This window comes from Mobula birostris, chromosome 16 (genome assembly GCF_030028105.1).
Source record: "Mobula birostris isolate sMobBir1 chromosome 16, sMobBir1.hap1, whole genome shotgun sequence".
In the NCBI taxonomy this organism is placed as follows: Eukaryota; Metazoa; Chordata; class Chondrichthyes; order Myliobatiformes; family Myliobatidae; genus Mobula; species Mobula birostris.
This window is the reverse complement of record NC_092385.1, coordinates 20653441-20672022: the sequence shown is the minus strand read 5'-3', so window position 1 is coordinate 20672022 and position 18582 is coordinate 20653441. Positions and strand designations below refer to the sequence as shown.

Below are 18582 nucleotides of genomic sequence, written 5' to 3'. Positions count from 1 at the left end.
CTGACTTTCACTTCCTGTTTTGCTTCTCTCCTTCCTGAATTCCTGCTGAGGTTACCATTCCTCTACCTGACAGGTTGAAACCTCCCCCAACTGCGAGAGTGAGCTGACCTCACTTCTGGTAAAAACCATGCTTCATTGTGAAACTAGTTGACAGTGGCCATTTAACCAACGTCTGTAAATCCTTTGTGCTGGGTAAGCAAAGGAAACCACAAAAGATTATTTTGAAAGGGACCGAGCTAATAAATCCCAACTGGCCACTTCCTCAAAACTGATCTGATTCTCTCATAACTTTTAAATAATTATAATCGCTTTCATAAACTATCTATTTCAGTTAATCTAAACCAGTGAGTACAGCTCCTGTGACCTAGTTTGAATTCTTGCAGTCCTGCAGTTCGTTGCTGATATTATACATTGCATTGGTGTTCAAATTATCTATTCCACTAATAATCTTTAATAGTCTGAATAATATCTCCTATAAGCCTTGCTAAAATATAGCATGGATAATGGAATGCAATATCAGTTGTGATTATACTAGATACTTTTACGAACTTATGTCTTTGAAATTAATGCTCTAACTTTCTGTTTGTCTCCTTCTTCCCCGATGCTTTAATTTCATTTCATTCTTCCTCTGTGACCATTCAGGATTCTTCAAAATCATTAAGAGAAGGATTAACATCATAGATGTACTAACCTATATTATTTGACATAATAGAACTTTTGGGGGATTTATTGGCCTATTTCCTGTAAAAATATAATAGATATGATTAACAATTCCTGACATTCAACTTCCCTCTCCTTATTGCACGTTTACTGTATCTTGTTTTACTTTGAAAATCACAGCTTCATACCTTAAGGGCATTGGCATAGAAATTAGATCATGCAGCACCTACTTTCCACATAAATGATCAAAGTTAGTTTTTAGCATGCTTATTTTATGCCATGTAAGTATGTACAAAATTCTTAGTCACCCTAGATTTTTTATATAAATTTTGTTTTACAAACATAGATATTTATTTTTTGCCTTCTGCAGTTGCGTGTTAGTAGACAAGAGCAAGTTTTAGATTTTCCAAAGTTCATTTTCCAAAATATTTATTTTTTCAGGGAATTTCTTTGTACAGGTGTCCCCCGCTTTTCAAACGTTCGCTTTACGAAACCTCACTGTTACGAAAGACCTACATTAGTACCCTGTTTTCGCTTTCTGAAGGTGTTTTCACTGTTACGAAAAAAAAGCAGCGCGTGATAAAAGGCAGCGCACGCCCCGAGCAGCCGTTAGCAAGCTGAGTTCTATGGTGTCGGAAAAGCCTAAAAGAGCTCATAAGGGTGTTATACTTAACGTAAAACTAGACATAATTAAGCGTTTCGATCGTGGTGAACGAAGTAAGGACAAAGTAAGTTTGGCTTGTGGAAGCTGACAAACATGATGTTGAAAAGGTTTTGGCATCCCAAGACCAAGAACTGATTGATGAAGAGCTGATGCAATTGGAAGAGGAAAGGATAACAATCGAAAGCGAATGCAGTAGCAAAATGAACGTGAAGCAACTGTGTGACATTTTCACTGCAATGATAAGTACAACTTTAATTTTGAAAGGGTACGTAGGTTTAGGAGATATTTGCAGCATGGTTTGAGTCCTTACGAAGAACTGTGTGATAGAAAAATGTGCGAGGCTCAGCAGTCAAGCAAGCCTTCCACATCAGCCACAGCAGACGATGAACCTCGATCTTTGACATCGAGGCGGGCAGTCATAGGAGAAGATGAGCTGCCTGCTCTAATGTAAACAGACGACGAGATGACACCCCAGCGTCCCACCACCCCAACACCCAGGCCGCGGACAGATACTGTACCAATTCGCAGAGAATGCAGCAGTAGCTGGGAGGCACACAGCACATCTTTAAGAAAAAAGCCGAAATAAACATGCATATTATTCAGGTGCCGCCCCACACTTAAATGTTGGCCCAGATCAAAGGCAATACAATCAGCAATCGGCACTGAACTGGGCCAACAATTACGTGCTGGGCAGCACCTAATTAATTAGCATGTTTATTTCGGCTTTTTTCTTAATGATGTGCTGGGTGCCTCCCGGCTACCGCTGAACCCCTGCATGCTTCACGGTTCGGTATCTGTCGGTGGCCTGGAGGGTGGGGCCCACTTCACCAGTCAACCTGCGACGACTCAGTCTAATGCACCAGCATCAGTATGGTCGACGCTGTCCCGATTCCGGTAAGTGATACTACACTGTACATACATTATTTCTACTTTATATCGGCTGTGTATTTTTACGTATTATTTGGTATGATTTGGCAGCTTCATAGCTTAAAGGTTACTGGAGAGCGATTGTGCCGTGTTTTTGCCGACGGTACTTGCGTGAGATTTTCACGATGGGGAACAGTGCAGTAATGATTGTGGAAAAGTATTTCTATTTTATATAGACTGTGTATTTATCATATCATTCCTGTTTTTACTATGTGTTACTGTTATTTTAGGTTTTATATGTTATTTGGCATGATTTGGTAGGTTATTTTTGGGTCTGCGAACGCTCACAAAATTTTCCCATATAAATAAATGGTAATTGCTTCTTCACTTTACACCATTTCAGCTTATGAACCGTTTCATAGGAACGCTCTACCTTCGGATGGTGGGGAAACCTGTATTTCATTAAAGAAAGTAACATATTAAGTACCAGACCACTTTTCATATAAAAACATGATTTCTTTGTACGGTAGGTATATAGCCCAGTGCATGATTAAACAAAGTAACAAACAAGACGTCAATGATCGATAACATAATGAGTTGAATGAACTAAATTGATTAACTGAAACAGAAGGGTGTAAAAGGAGTCAAACAGGGCGAAGGACAACTAAACTAAAAGGTAAGAGTGTGGGAGATGGAATAACTTAACCTTCAAATCATCAATTCTTACGCCATGGCAAGAGTGACAAGACACCAGATGGTTATCTTGCATCAGCAAGGTCTTCACCAAGCAGAAATTTCATGGCAGACAAGAGTTTCAAGATGTGCTGTCCAAGCTCTTCTGAAGGCACACAAAGAAACAGGTGAGGTTGAAGACCAGACACACAGTGGTCAGCCTTGGAAAATGAGTGTGGCAGATGAGAGATACAGTACATCAAACTGGCATCCATTCTAAATTGGAAGAGGTCCAGCACTGCTATTAGCTCTGAACTCGCTTAAACCTCTGGAACCCAAGTACACCCCTCTACAGTCCTTTAAAGTCTTGTCAGAAGTAGTCTTCATGGAAGAGTTGCTGCCAAAAAACCATTCCTCCAAAGTGGAAACAAAGTCAAGAGACTTATCTACACACAAGGACTGGGGTGCTGAACAATGCCAGTAAGTGCTCTGGATTAGAATAAATGGGGGGGGGTAGGGTTGATGCTGCTTGTTTGTGGTTGGGGGAGGGGCTTTAGTGTTCTTACATTTTTTTCTGTCATTCATTCTTCGGGATTTTTCTTCTGTTTCGAGGATGTCGCGAGTAAGAATTTCAGTTTGTATGTTGTATACATTCTCTGATATTAAATGGAGCCACTGAACCATTGGTTGTTCCTGTGGATTAATGTCACATATTTATGCTCTGTATCATTCTAAAAGCTGACATTGCAATCCTATGACCAACAGTATATCATTATAGCTGCCCCAGTTTTCAGTGATGTCAAGGGCCTCATGCTGAAAGGAGAATTCTTGCCAATGAACACTGACTTAATTGAAACTGCAGTACATGAATTGATATTAGGATTTAGGCTAATAAGCCAACAGTCAGTTTATTTAACTAAGATCAAAAATATGAAAAAAAATCACTGGATCCCTTGAAATTTTTGCTTATGTGACAAAATCCTACCAAGAAGTTAAGTAGCATCAGATCCTCAGACGAAGACATATTGTTAACAGCTGGATTTAGTTAACCACAGATAAATGTTCAGCTCGAGGCTCCTGGGCTGTTCCTGTGAGTTCATCATTATAATCCTGTCTGGAGTTTTGAGCTCGTAATCCCTGCTGACATGCCTTCGTAGTACTGTTTGCTTTCAGATGGGATGTTAAATCAAATCCTTGTTTCTCTCTCAGTAATATATTAAAGATTCATTGGTTATGGAAGCTGGCCTGTCTTTTCCATGCTGTCCTAGATATCTGTCTCTGCTAACTCTATTTGCTGGTGTTTGGCACATATCCCTTTAATCATTTTCTATCCATGCAGCTGTCCAAATGTCTTTTAAACATTGTAATGTACCTCCCCTTATCACGTCTTCTGGCAGCGTGAAAGATGTGCCACTCAGATTCACTTTAAATCTCTTTTTTCTCACATTAAACCTGCGCGCTCTAGTTTTAAACTCTTCTAGTGTGGAAGAAAAAGACTACCTACACTATCTATACCCCACATGATTTTATAAACTACCATAAGGCCATCTCTCAGCTATCTTTGTTTCAGCCTCATACTAACCAAGCCCTCTTAATTGTATGAATCTCTTCTACCCCCACTCTACACTCAATCACATCTATCCGGTAGCGTGGCAACAGGACTGCGTAGGGCAGTCTAACCAGGCTTGTACAGCTGTGACATGACATTCCCAAGGCATTATTTTGAAGAAGAGTGAAAGAGTTATTCCTGATGCACTGACTGTTATTTATCTTCAGACAAATGCACCAATAAACAGACTATTTCATCATAATCACTTTGCTTTTTATGAGAGTTTACACAGTGCAAATTGAAGATTGAGGCCTCATTCCTTCTTCTCCTTATGGTCAATGGGCAGGAGGTATAGGAGCCTGAAGACCAACAGACAACGATTTAGAAACACCTTCTCCTCTGCAAACACAAAAGAATCGTCAGATGATGAAAATCCAAAGCAAGGCACACAAAATGCTGGAGGACATTCCCTCCTTTAAGGGATGGGGTCCCCTTCCTCCAACTTTGGCGCTGGCCTCACCCACATCTCCTCCATTTCCTGGTCATCCACACTCACCCAACTTCCCGCCATCTAAACATGAATAGAGTTCCTCTTTTCCTTACTTGCCACCCCATGAGCCTCTGCATCCAGTACATCATTCTCCACAACTTTCACCATCTACAACGAGATCCTATCACCAAAAACATCTTTATCCCCCCACCAACTCTCTGCATTCCGCAGGAATTCCCTTGCCTAATCTCCCTTTCTTGGCACGTATCCCTACAAGCAACAGAAATGCTACACCTTACTCACTCTTCCTTCAGTTAGTCCTGACGAAGGGTCTCGGCCTGAAACGTTGACTGCACCTCTTCCTACAGATGCTGCCTGGCCTGCTGCGTTCACCAGCAACTTTGATGTGTGTTGCTACACTTGCCCATTCATCCCCTCCTCCACCTCAATTCACAGCCCCTATTAGTCCTTCCAGGTGAGGCAACACTTTAGCTTTGAATCTGTTGGGGTCGCTTACTGTATCTGGTGCTCCCAATGTTGCCTCCCGTACATTGGTGAAAGCCGACATAAATTGGGGAACTGCTTTGTGGAGCACCTTTGCTCCATCTGAAGCAAGCGGAATTTCCTGGCGGCCAACCATTTTATTTCCTATCCCCATTCCTGTTCCAACACGTTGATCCACGGCCTCCTCTTTTGCCACTATGAGGCCACTCTCAGAGTGGAGGAGCAACACCTCATATTTTGACTAAGTAGCCTCCAACCCCATAGCTTGAACATCAATTTCTCCTTCTGGTAATTTTCTTTTGCTCCCCTTTTGCTCTTCTTCTATTCCCCACTCTGGCCTCTTATCTCTTCTCCTCACCTGTTTTTCATCCCACCCCTCTGTCCCCCTCCTCCTTCCCTTTCTTCCATGGTTCACTCTCCTGTCCTGTCAGATTCCTTCTTCTCCTGCCCTTTCATGAACAACAGAAAGTCTGCAGATGCTGGAAATCCGAGCAACACACCAAAATGCTGGAGGAATTTGGCCTGCTGAGTTCCTCCAGCAATCTCTGTATGTTTCTCCAGCCCTTTGCCTTTTCTACCTATCACCTCTTAGCTGCTTACATCATCAGGAGTGAGACATCAGACACTGATGTTTTTGAACAGAGTAGCGCAGTAGCTATTAAATTGAAATCTTCCTTTACAAAAGTGTGGGCATGTGACCAAGTGGTTAAGACATTGGACTTGCGACCTGAAGGTCATGAGTTCGAGCCCCAGCCGAGGCAACACATGTTGTGTCCTTGAGCAAGGCCATTAATCACACGTTGCTGTGCAACGGCACTGGTGCCAAGCTGTATGGGTCCTAATGCCCTTCCCTTGGACAACATCGGTGTCATGGAGAGGGGAGACTTGCAGCACGGGCAGCTGCTGGTCTTCCATAGAACCTTGCCCAGGCCTGCACCCTGGAGGGTGAAGACTTTCCAGGCACAGATCCATGGTCTCGCAAGACTAACGGATGCCTTTACAAAAAAAAATGTTCCCCATTTTATTCCATTATTACTACAAAAGTTCTTAGTTAACTGTAAGTGTGCTTTAGCACACCCTGAAAGAAACATACTATACAAATAAGGGTCCTTTTGTCTCCAACTCTCAGCTCATTCATTAAGGCATCTACATCAATCACTCCACACCCACCCCCGAAACACACACACAATATCCTTTACATTGCCTTGTGTTGGAACCTAGAAACCTGTATGGAACAATTTTTAAATAACAGCAGCTAAAAGGCAAAGGCAAAGAGATTTCAGCCATCCTGCTCACCATGAAGAACGCAGCACCAATGGCATTCAAAAAGTTTAAAATCAACATCAATTAAAATACCTTTTCATGAAATAATACCTACATTGCAATGGTATTGGGATGGATGGCATCCATTAGTCTCGTGAGACCATGGATCTGCGCTTGGAAAGTCTTGCTTCAGTCTCTCCAGAGTGCAGGCTTGGGCAAGGTTGTATGGAAGACTGGCAGTTGCCCATGCAGTAAGTCTCCCCTCTCTATGCCTCTGATGTTGTCCAAGGGAAGGGCAAGGGCTGATACAGCTTGGCACCAGTGACGTTGCAGGAGTTGCCAGAGCGAAGTTGAAAGCAATGTCAGACTGCCTTAGGGACTCCAGCTCCGAATTTGTCCTCAGGGTTTACTCCCTAGGCCTTTCCCATCAGTGGGTATGGCCACAAGGCAGCGGAGGTTTGAAATCAGAGTTTTCCCTCTCTTAGATGGACTGCCTTCCCAGGCTGACGAGCTCGATCTACCTGAAGCACTGGTTTTAAGGCGCCAGGACCCACCTTTGCCCCTTCTCCTGTCAGTAGGAACAGTTCCGCCGGGCGTAGAGGCTAAGCCACACTCCTGAGAAGGCCAGGAGTTAGACTTTGTTGTCAGAGGCTATTTGAGGCGCATGCTGTGAGGAGCACTTTTAGGTATTGGGAAAGATCAGGAATATTAAAGTGAGGCATAAATAGCCACAAATCTAGTGATTTATAAAAGTACAGTGGCATCAAAAAACATGTCCAAAGAATTCTACAATGACAATCTTACAGTGGAGATCTGCTCCTTTCACTATTAACCATCTGGGTGAAGTCTATGTAAAGTTATTGAAAATTGCATGAGGTTCAAATTAAGTCTCATAAAATGCCCTGAGATCATAACTGGTGTGTTGCCCCTTGCTCCCTTCAAAATCTGTGTACCAACTTAACAACTAAAAACACAGTTTGCTTCTTGATGATTCCATATTTATAAAACTATTTTAAAACAGCTTGTTTATTGTTTCTTCAACAAACGGAAGAGCTTGATTGATGATGTCAGAGCATCCTTCAAGAAGGTGAATCCTTTCACAGCCGCAGGCCCCGATAGTGTACCTGCCTGGGAACTTGAATGAACTTGTTGAAGTGTTCTAGGATATCTTCAAATTCTCTGCTGCAATCTGAGGTTCAAAAAAGGCAATGTGTGTGCAGACATTTCTAACCTCTCCCAGGTGCTGGTTGTGGTTCTAACTTGCTTTAAAAAGACCAATATCATCCCAGTACCCAAGAGAAACAAGGTAATGGGCCTTAATAACTACTGTCCAGTGGCTCTAATATCTACCATCATGAAGTGCTTTAAGATGGTGATCAGGGCATGCTTCAACTCTACTTCTCTAGGCAACCTTGACCCACTACCATTTGGAGCAGGTCTGTGGAAGGCACCATCTCCCTGGCCCTATGCTCATAATGGAGCATTTGGACAGTAATGACAGCTGAGTCAGATGATTGTTTATTGGCTACAGTTCTGCCTTCAACTTCCTCAGCAGGCTAAAGAAATTTGGCATATTCCCATCACCTCTTACACTCTACCTTGTTTAGACCTAAACATAGAACAGTACAGCACAGCATCAGATCCTTTGGCCCGTAACGTTGTGCTGAATCAGCTAGAGAGTAAATCAACGCCCCCCCCCAGTAAAAAAAACTAATCCATCTCTCTCCATCTTCCTCACATTCATGTGCCTATCTAAACGTTTCTTAAAAGCCTCTAATGTTTTTGCCTCTACCATCATGCCAGGCACCAACCACTCCCTGAGTAAAAACCTGACCCTTCACATCCCCTTTAAACCTACCCCTCTCACTTTCAAAGCATGCCTTCTGGTATTAGACATTTCTACCCTGAGAAAAAGATACTCCTTGTTTACTCTATCTATGCCTCTCATAATCTTGTGAATCTCTATCAGATCTCTCCTCAGCATCCACTGCTCCAAAGAAACCAACCCATTTGTCTAGCCTCTCATGATAGCACATGTCCTTTAAACAGGCAGCATTCAGTAAACCACTTCTGCACCCTCTCCAAAGCCTCAACATCCTTCCTATAGTGGGGCAACTAGAACTGCATACAATACTCCAGATGTGGCCTAACCAGAATTTTATAAAGTTGCAGCATAAACTCTCAACTTTTGAACTCAATGCCTTGAAAACTAAAAGCAAGCATTCCATAAGCCTTCTTAACCACCCTATCGACCTGTGTAGCCACCATCAAGAAGCTACGAACATGGATCCCAAGATCTCTCTGTTCAGCAACACTGTTAGGGATCTTGCCCTTATAGTGTTCTGTCTTCATGCATTTGCTCTACCGAGGTGGGTAGAGCTGGGTTAACACCTGGGTTAAACTCCATCTGCCATTTCTCTGCAATTCTGCAACTGATCTATATTGTGCTGTATTTTTCTAGTCTTCTGCATTATCTACAACTCTACCAATCTTTGTATCATCCACAAATTTACTAACCCACCCATTTTCATCCAGGTCATTTATATAAACCTCAAACTGCAGCAGTCCCAGCAGAGATCCCTGCAGAACATCCCTAATTACAGACCTGAATAAGTCCCTTCAACCACTATTCTCCATCTTCTATGCACAAGCCAGTTCTGAACCAGGAGAACATTCGCTGCGGACCCCATACATCTTAATCTTCTGGATTGACCTCCCATGAGGGACTCCGTCAAATGCCTAACTAAAATATCCACTGCCCTACCCTCATCATTCTCTCTCGTCACTTTGTCAAAAAACTGAATCAAGTTGGTAAGACATGACCTGCCACACACAAAGCCATGCTGCCTCTCACTAATTAGGCCATGAGTTTCCAAATGATCATATATCCTATCCCTAAGAATTTTCTCCAGCACTTTATTGTTTACATGCACTGCATTTTTTGGCAATGTTTACACGTTATTCTGCATTGTTATTGTTTATTGTAGCTCAATATGACCTGTAATGATTTGATCAGTATGAACAGTATGCAAGACACGTTTTTCACTGTATATACCAAAACCAATGATCTGCCTCAATGACTGTCACCAGTAGCACTCACATCTATTATAATGAAGTGCTTTGAGAGGATGATCATGGCTAGAATTAATTCCTGCCTGAGCATCATCCTGTTCCCGAAGCAGTTTGCCTGCTGCTACAACAGGTCTATACAGGCGTATTTGCTTTAGAGAACATACGTCTATTTCTTAGCCCATAACCTTATTTATTTTTCTACTGGGGCACGGGCTGCTGCCAGTTGCTTACTAGAGTCCTCTGTCCTGGGCCAGGCTTTCAAGAGTCCCCAGATGTAGCCCATCTTCGAGATCTCTCCTCTCCCAGAGATGGAGACTTTAGAGCTTCTGTTGTCATTTCTGTAGCTCTGGGTTTTTACGGATGGGTTTACCAGCCCCATGTCCAAACCCCTTCCTTATGTAGCCGGACTTGGGACCATCCATGGCAGAGTTCATTGATTACAGTTCTGCATTCAACACAATCACCCCCTCAGTACTAATCACCAGGCTTCAAAACCTGACCAATGTATCTCCCTCCACAAATGAAAGCTTGACTTCTTTACTGGGAGACCACAAATGGTATTAGCATCTCCTCTTCACTGCCTACAAACACAGATGCACCTTAAGAATCTGTGCTTAGCCTATTGTTCTACACTATCTACATTTATGTCTGTGTGGCTAAGCACGGTTCAAATACCATCTATAAATTTACCGATAACGCCACTGTTGTTGGTAGAATCCGAGATGGTGAGAAGGAGGCTTACAGGAGTGAAATAGATCAGCTGTTTGAGAGATGACGCAACAACAACATTGCACTCAGTGTTAGCAAGAGTAGGGAAAGATTGTGGACTTCCAGAGGAGAAAATTGGGAGAGCAAACACCAGCCCTCATTAAGGGTCAGCAGTGGAAAGAGTGGGCATCAAAATCTTGAAGGATGAATCCTGGACCCAACACTTTAGTGCAATCACAAAGGCAGAATGCCAGCATCTCCTCTTCCTGAGGAGTTTGAAGAGATTCAGCATGTTACTGAAAATTCCTACAAATTTCTAAAAATGCATGGCTGGTTGCACCACAACCTGGTATAGAGACACCAATGCACAAGATTGCAAGAGGCTTCGGAGGATTATAAACTCAGCCAACTCTTACGGGCACAACCCTCCCCACCATCATAGACCTCTTTAATGGGCAGTGTCTCAAGAAGCAGACATACGTCGCTACTAGCATGCCCTCTTCTCACTACTAGCATCAGGGAGGAGGTACAGGATCCAGAGACTCACACTCATTGGTTCAGGAACAGCTTCTTCCCCTCCATCATTAGGTTCCTGAATGGTTTGTGAAACCTATGAACACTACCTCATTAGACCTACATGTACACACTTTATTTATATTTGTAATTTACAGTAATTTTATATCTTTGCACTATACAGCTGCTGCAAAACAATTTTCACAACATATAGGTCAGTAATAATGAAACTGATTCTGACTTTCCTTGACCTCACAAAAACAGAATGTGCCTATGCTAGAGGCAGGCAAAGCTCTTATCGTCATTCTTGAAAAATCAGGAATGAAGCTTCAATATTTGCTGTGTGCAGGGACAGGTCATGCATCAGCAGTGACTAGAACAAGCAATGGACTGTCAAGGCGTTGAAGGAATCATGTGGGTCACCACATTTGGTTCTGTTAGAATGTGTATGCTATTCTCTTCAACTTGCGTTCATCCACAAGTCAACAAATATGGTTCTACATCAATGACGCACAGAGAAGAACGTGTGTAAATGTCATAAATCATTCCAAACAACCTTGAACCATTAAAGAAGTTTGGCTTTCAATTGAATTGCCAGTATTCGAGATATTTAAGGCTCAAGATGAAACTTCTTTTTAAGCTCAGCAAGGATTGCTACAAGGCAGACATGCTACACTCTCCACATAGTGATGAGAGGAACCACCTGTACATAATTTGGCTAAGGCCCATTCTTAATGATGTGCAAGGAACACTGATCCTGCCAAGTTACTGAATCAGAGGCATCTGCACCAAAGTCGATACCAAATGATAAACACCTGGCTCTATCACCTGCCTTGGCTAATTCTTTTGGGGCTTTAAAGGAAGTAGTGAACCTAACTGAAAGAAAACAAAATTGGACACAAGTATTAATTTTACTCAACAACAGACACAAAATACTGGATGAGCTCAACAAATCAGGCAGCATCTATGGAGGGCAATAAATAATTGACTTTTTGGGCTAACCCTGGAAAGGATCATGACTGAAAAGGAAGGGGGTGGAAGCCAAGATAGGGAGGCAGTGACGGAAGGAGTGCAAGCTGGCAAGTGATAGGTGAGACCAGATGAGGGGAGAAATGGGGGTGTGGGGGTGTGGGGGTGTGGGGAGGGGAATGAAGCAATTAAGCAAGAAGCTAAGACAGGATAGGTGGATAAAGGGATGAAGAAGAAATCTGATGGGGAGGAGAGAGGACCTTGGAAGAGAGGGAAGGAAGAGAGGAGCCAGAGGGAGGTCATGGGCAGGTGAGAGGGTATAACCAGAATGGGGAATAGAAAGGGAGAAGAGGGAGCAGGGAGAGATTACCAGAAGTTGTAAGTTGATTTTACTGCAGCACTGAGGAATGAATTCCATGAACTCTGTGTTAACCTTAAAGCACAACAACAGATGGCTGTTTGGTTCTAATGAATTTGTTAAGAGCAACAAAGCTAATAATGACATTGTTCTTGTAACTGAGCTTCCCGGGTGCCAAAAGGTCAACTGTGCAATTTACAAAGTCAGTAGAGGAATATTCACGTTAAATGCATCAGCACCCTTGAAATGACTCTTCTGGGCTAAGTGTGGAAATAATTGAGATACTGTGATCTCTTTCTGCCACACTTCAACATTGATATGGATTATGTCTTTAGACATTGGACATCATGAAATCAAATTTAAGAAAGCCTCACTGCCTTAAGTGTAATACATCCTCATACATCTGACATACCTCAGTTGCAGCAGAAAATCATGATGTATAGCCATTCCCTCTCCAACATGACAGGCAGGCCAGCTGCCCATTTCTTCAAAAACAAAGCCTGAGGTAAATCTTTGTCAAAACTTGAGGAGAATGAAGAAGTTTGTTTTGAATTCTAAGAATTGTTAACAGCTTAGTTACGGATTAGTTTTATTTCACCAGTGCAGGTAAAGATAATTGAAAGAGACATTTAAAACATCTGAAAACAATGAACAATTACAGTTAGATCTTGTAGGACCAATAAGCCTACAACAGCAGGAGTTTGATTTTAACCCAGAAATCAACAGACTGACTCCAAAGTCCAAATCACTAACCACTGCTGAGCTATGAAAGTACAATTTATTTTTTAAGGGGCAACATATAAAAAAAAAACCTCCCTGATCACTACTTGGGGACATATAGAGAGTGGTTAAAATTAAGGAAACTGAACTTTGGTTCTTTTCCTATTGTCCTGAGGAGTAAGCAAGACTGCAGAAAACTTGTGAATTAAACAATTTTTTGTGACTTTATTCTGCTTATTATAATAAAACAACTTTTATTGTAAACGAGCCCCTTTCAGAGGCCTACCCAACGACATTAAGATCAGAAAGCTTCCAGAACATCTGGCTGACATACACCTTAAGATTTATATCGTGTACCAGCTGCAAGGTACACGCTATAGGACCAGGCAAGTGGAAGAAATGATATGACATCGCCCCTGCTATTTTAGCCCTTCTGGACGGCTTGGTTTGTGCGTTTCTGCAGTATGCTCTAAGTGGCCTGATCCCTGGTATCAGAGAATGAGTGTTGGAGGGCCGCACAGAAAACGTTTTACACCAGGTCGGCCTCTAGTGGTTCAGTACTTCAAATACAATGCACACTCCCTCTTCCCTGTGATACACTCATCCACCAATTTTTAAACAAGTTTCTGTTTTTTTGAAATCTGATCTTCACACTTATACACGGAGTCGTGCTTCCTGTGTCCGCTGCGACTCATGGCTGTTGGACAAGGTCGTGTTTGCTTGCCGAGGCTGTAAGCCGACACCGTGAGGAGGGGTTGCTCCTCGGCAAGAGCAAAGGAAATGCGGAAGTCAGGAGCGGCCGAGCGAGCAGCGCCATGGCAGGTCAGTGCTGGCCCCGGGCTCTGGTGAAGGCTGGAGCTGCCCTCCCCTCTCACACACGAACAAACAGCGAGCGACGCTTCCGTCCGGGCGCCTCACTTCTTTCTCGCGTACTGCTGAGAGAGGGGAGAAGGAAGGGCAAAGATACGAGGGAGGCGAGGAAGAGGGTAGTTGAGATGGTTCGACCTCACCACCTTCAATACTTCTGCTCATTCCCCATCCTCACTTCCCAACCCCGCCCGTCGCTGACTCTTTACGCGCTTTCCCCTCCAGCGTCCCGTTTAACCTTGGCACCGGACAGCCCCGTCATTACCGCGCTCGAGTAGGCGCACATTGCAACACTAGTGTTCTGTTTCCTTTGCGTTAAACCTCAGTACAGCTGGCTTAGATTTCTGACTAAACTTCTGGCGTACTGCAAAAGCTAACAGTCCGCCCCACCCAGTTCCAGACACGTACTCAACCCACAAGGGCAAATAAATGGCAACTCGCGGAGACCCGGCTCGTTTAGACATCCTGACCGCATAATGACGTTAGGGACATTTTCGAACAATCGTGTAACGTGAGTGGGTATGTGAACGGACACAAAAAGAGCTGGAGATTGCTGACCCCCCCCCTCCCATGTAAGATTCATTCATTCCTTAGACAACTAATTGGTAGTTTCACTAATGTTTACAAGGGTAAGGAGGAAAACATTGCAGTTGTAAACTAGTGTGGAGAACTTGGTGAAGAGACAGAGGGTAGAAGGTCTCATGCTATCCATTCGAAGTAGGCTGCCATGGGTTTATTGAAGAGAGATCAAGTCAACCAGCAGGACTGTAGCTGAGGCAGCAGAGAAAGGATCGGCATGGGTGTGGACCAAGTATGTTCAGAGGGGCAGATAGTCAGACAGTGTACACATATCTTGCAAACCCTTCAGTAGTTGCATAGACACCTGAACAGTAGACTATCTGTTGGATGGAAGTGACCAACAACTCTGATAGAGGCAGATGCCAAGTTTTTAAGCTCACCAGTGGGAGGTGGTGCTTTAGCACTGCTGGCCCACCACCTCGAGGGAGTCTTGATCATAAGTGGACCAAAACTCCTGAAGACAGGTGGCAGATCTACTGATGATCCCACTGGCCATAGCATAGGACAGTTAACATCTTAGTCCACGTGTATTTTTAATTTTAATTCTAATTCTGTTCCTGCAGCATTTGCCATTTCCACACACTGGGTTAGGACAACCAATCAGTTTTTCACCAGAAATTGGTTTCAACCCATTTAGCAATAGTTTGAAATAATATACAGAAGATGCAGAAAACACTCAGGTAGCATCTGTGGAAAGGGAGGAAGCAATAATTTAAACTGCATATAAAATCTTTTACAAACACTAGAATGTCCGCAAGTGCTGGAAAAGCAAAGCAACACCAAAAAAAAAAAAAATGCTCTCAGCAGGTCAGGCAGCATCTGTGGAAAAGAATAAACAGTTGACATTTCAGGTCAAGACCCTTCTTCAGGACTGAGAAGGAAGGGGGGAAATGGCAGAATAAAAAGGTGGGGTGGGGGGTGAAGAGGCTAGCTTGAAGATGATAGGTGAAGCCAGGTGGATGGGAAAGATCAAGGGCTGGACAAGAAAGAACCAGATAGGAGAGGAGAATGGACTGCAGGAGAAAGGAGGAGGAGGAGGAGGAGGGGACTCGGGGAAATACTAGGCAGGAGAGAAGTAAGAGTGCGGAATAGAGAGGGGGAGATTTGTGCACTGGAAGGAGAAATTGATATTCATGCTATCAGATTGGAGGGTACCCAGATCGAATAGAACCTTTTACACATTGGATGGTAAATGGAAGTAGGAAGCAGTCTGAGTTCAAATTAACAGATTAAAGAACTCCTGAGAGAAACAATATTGGAATCTTCTGAACTAGACTATGTGAGGCATTCCTTATTGCCACTTTTTCCAGTTCTAAAAATGTTACGATGCCATTTGTTGGAATTAGCCTCTGAAGATACATGGAAGTTAATGGTTGGCTGGCAGTGGCTCATGGTGTTCCCTTAACGTCATTATGGTTGGCTGCCATTGATGGAAATATCCCTTAATGTCATTATGGACTCAAGCAGCGCTTGACGGTTACAGAGATGTGGGAAACGGAACGACCAAGCTGGATTCCCTTTTCCAACAATTTGGAGAGATAATGCTTGCATCACATTGCTTGCATGTCACTCAAAACTCTGGCACATTTAAAGTGCTGATCATATCCTTGAGCACAGAGAGCAACCAGCTGATCTCTTGAGTATTGCAGTGAAAGTTTGGACTCCTGATGTCATGGCTGAGGATTACTGTGTACAAAAGGACATCAGGGGTCTCACAACAGTACAACGATCTGTCCTCCCAACACACTAACAGAATTACCCTTCAATATTTTTATTAGTTTCTAAATGGAAGAGTACAGAGTACAAGAAAGGATATATAAAGGTCGAAAAAAACAACTACCAATTACATTGTATCTATTCATAATAACAATCTCATTACCCCGTATTCATGTAGATTGGTCAAAGTTATATTGAAATATACTAATTTATTACAAAAAAAGAGTGTAACCCCTACCAAGACAGAAGCTTTTTATTAAGGAGGAAAAAAGGTAAAATACCTTCTCGTATCATAGAAATTAATAATAGCCAACATCAAAATTTAAACAACGAATTGAGGGTTTTGAAAGTTTTGAAAATAATTCAGAAAGGGTCCCCACAATGTTTGAAAGTCTTGACGAGATTCAGAACTTGAACAACGAATCTTCTCTAAATCTAAGTATGACATAACGTCGCATAAGCATTGAGCATGAGTAGGAGGAGAAACATCTTTCCATTTAAACAAAAGCGCCCTCCTAGCTATAAGAGAGCTAAAGGCCAAAATATGTAAATCAGATGTCTTCAACTTGATATCTTGTCCCTTGTCCTGCAACAATACCGAATAGAGCCATCAGAGAATTAGGCTTAAAATTGACTTTGAAAAGTAAACAAAAAGTTTGAAAAACTTCCTTCCAATATTTTTCAAGACATGGCCAAGTCCAAAACATATGAATTAATGAAGCTTCTCCGTTATTGCATCTGTCACAGTAGGGAGATATATCTGAATAAAAACGAGATAGCTTATCTTTAGTCATATGGACTCTGTGTACCACCTTAAATTGTATGAAGGAAGACGAGCACATAGCGATGAAATATTAACCAGTTTAAAAAAAATCATTCCAAGTTTCCTCAGATATTGATGTCTGTAAATCTTGTTCCCAGAGATTCTTAATTTTGTCTAAAGGAACATTCCTCGTCTCCAGTAGCATACCATAAATATTAGATATTGAACCATTATAAAAAGGTGTCAGATTAAAAATTACGTCTAATAAGTCCTTATCTGAGCTTATAGGAAATGTGCATAATTGAGATCTTAGAAAGTCTCTGATTTGTAGATGTCTAAAAAAGTGAGTTTTGGGTAGGCTAAGCTGAAAAAAGATTCCCAGAATTACTGAAGCATGCTTCCAGAAGTTGTCTGCAGTTCCACAGAGCATAAACCTGAGGACACAACATTGTTTCTCACCACTGCCAACTTTCCAATGGCCTTGTTGCTCAGGAAACTGACATAATGTAGTCCATAGCTGAATCATCCTGCACATTCATGCAGCGCAGCTTCCACCGGCCATATCACACGCACTGCATGGGAGCAGTGGGGCAGTTGAAGTTGCATGGAAGAAGGGTCCTTAAGAGATGACAGAAGGCTGAAGCATTTAGCATAGGAATGACAACTGTGGCAATTGACCAATTGCAGGGGCCTGGGGTCTGTTGAAGATCTTGAGTTGAACTGCAAACGTCCCAGCCCACCCTTGCTGAATATGCTCAGCTACAGTTTGACGTAAAGTGGAAGGTAGCTGGAGAAAACAAGTAGGCAAGGAAGTGTAAAGAGAAATTAAACGTATTGGGTTTTTGATTGAGTCTCACCCAGTTGAAGAATATCCAAAACATACACTTTGATACTTTATTAAGCTCTGATTTTAAATGTATCTGTAATTTAAACCTGATCCTCAAACTGCTCCTCATTGAGGGAGAGGCCAAGAAAGGAATATATTGAGAAGTGTAAAGATAAGGGGAGAGAGTGATTGGAGAAAACATTAGGAATGCAATAGGAAGGGATAGGAGAGATGCAGCAGAAGAGCGGGCTGTATTTTTCACAGAACGCATGCAAAGAGGCTGTTTGCAGAATCAGCAATATATCACCATAGCAATAAATCTTTTTGGCCACTTTTTCTGTTACCTTTTCCTCTGTTAGAATACTAACTTGATGCCCACAGCCCTCAACCTGGTAGGCATCTTAGAATCAGAGCTGTGTAGGTGTGATAACACTTGTCTGCCTGTTGCTAATGCAATGGATTTTTTAAAAATCACCTTATTGGGTTTGTTTTTAAAATATTTTTGTGCATTTTATAATGAGCTAGGTAACACACAGGTGCAATGAGAACAGGCTGCAGTTATCTTTGAGTATTGATTATTTAAAGTGGATGCTACATACATGTGCTTTCACCCCTGTATAGATTTTGCAATTAAAATTCCAAGCTTCTGGCCAACACTAATGACATATTAATTAGTGAATGGAGATTTATAGGAGCTAAATTGAGACCTTGCAATTGAATCTGTTGTATTTACTTTAATTGGAACTCACCATTGTCTGCTGCAGTCCAATCCATTTTGGAGTAGCTTTCAATCTGATTGTTTGATCCAAAGTACAAATTTAC

The 18582-nt window shown here is 42.4% G+C and overlaps 1 protein-coding gene across 2 annotated transcripts in view; it reads left to right on the top strand.

Annotated features, from left to right (window-relative positions):
- Positions 1-13574: 13574 nt before the first annotated feature.
- card19 (caspase recruitment domain family, member 19) overlaps positions 13575-18582 on the top strand; it is a 28112-nt gene continuing 23104 nt past the window's right edge. Inside the window, exon 1 of one of the 2 annotated variants that reach the window (XM_072280389.1) lies at positions 13575-13831. In XM_072280389.1, the coding sequence (XP_072136490.1) occupies positions 13825-13831 (7 nt within the window). In that variant the 5' untranslated portion in view covers positions 13575-13824. The remainder of the gene's footprint in view (positions 13832-18582) is intronic. The other variant, XM_072280390.1, reaches the window with a different exon arrangement.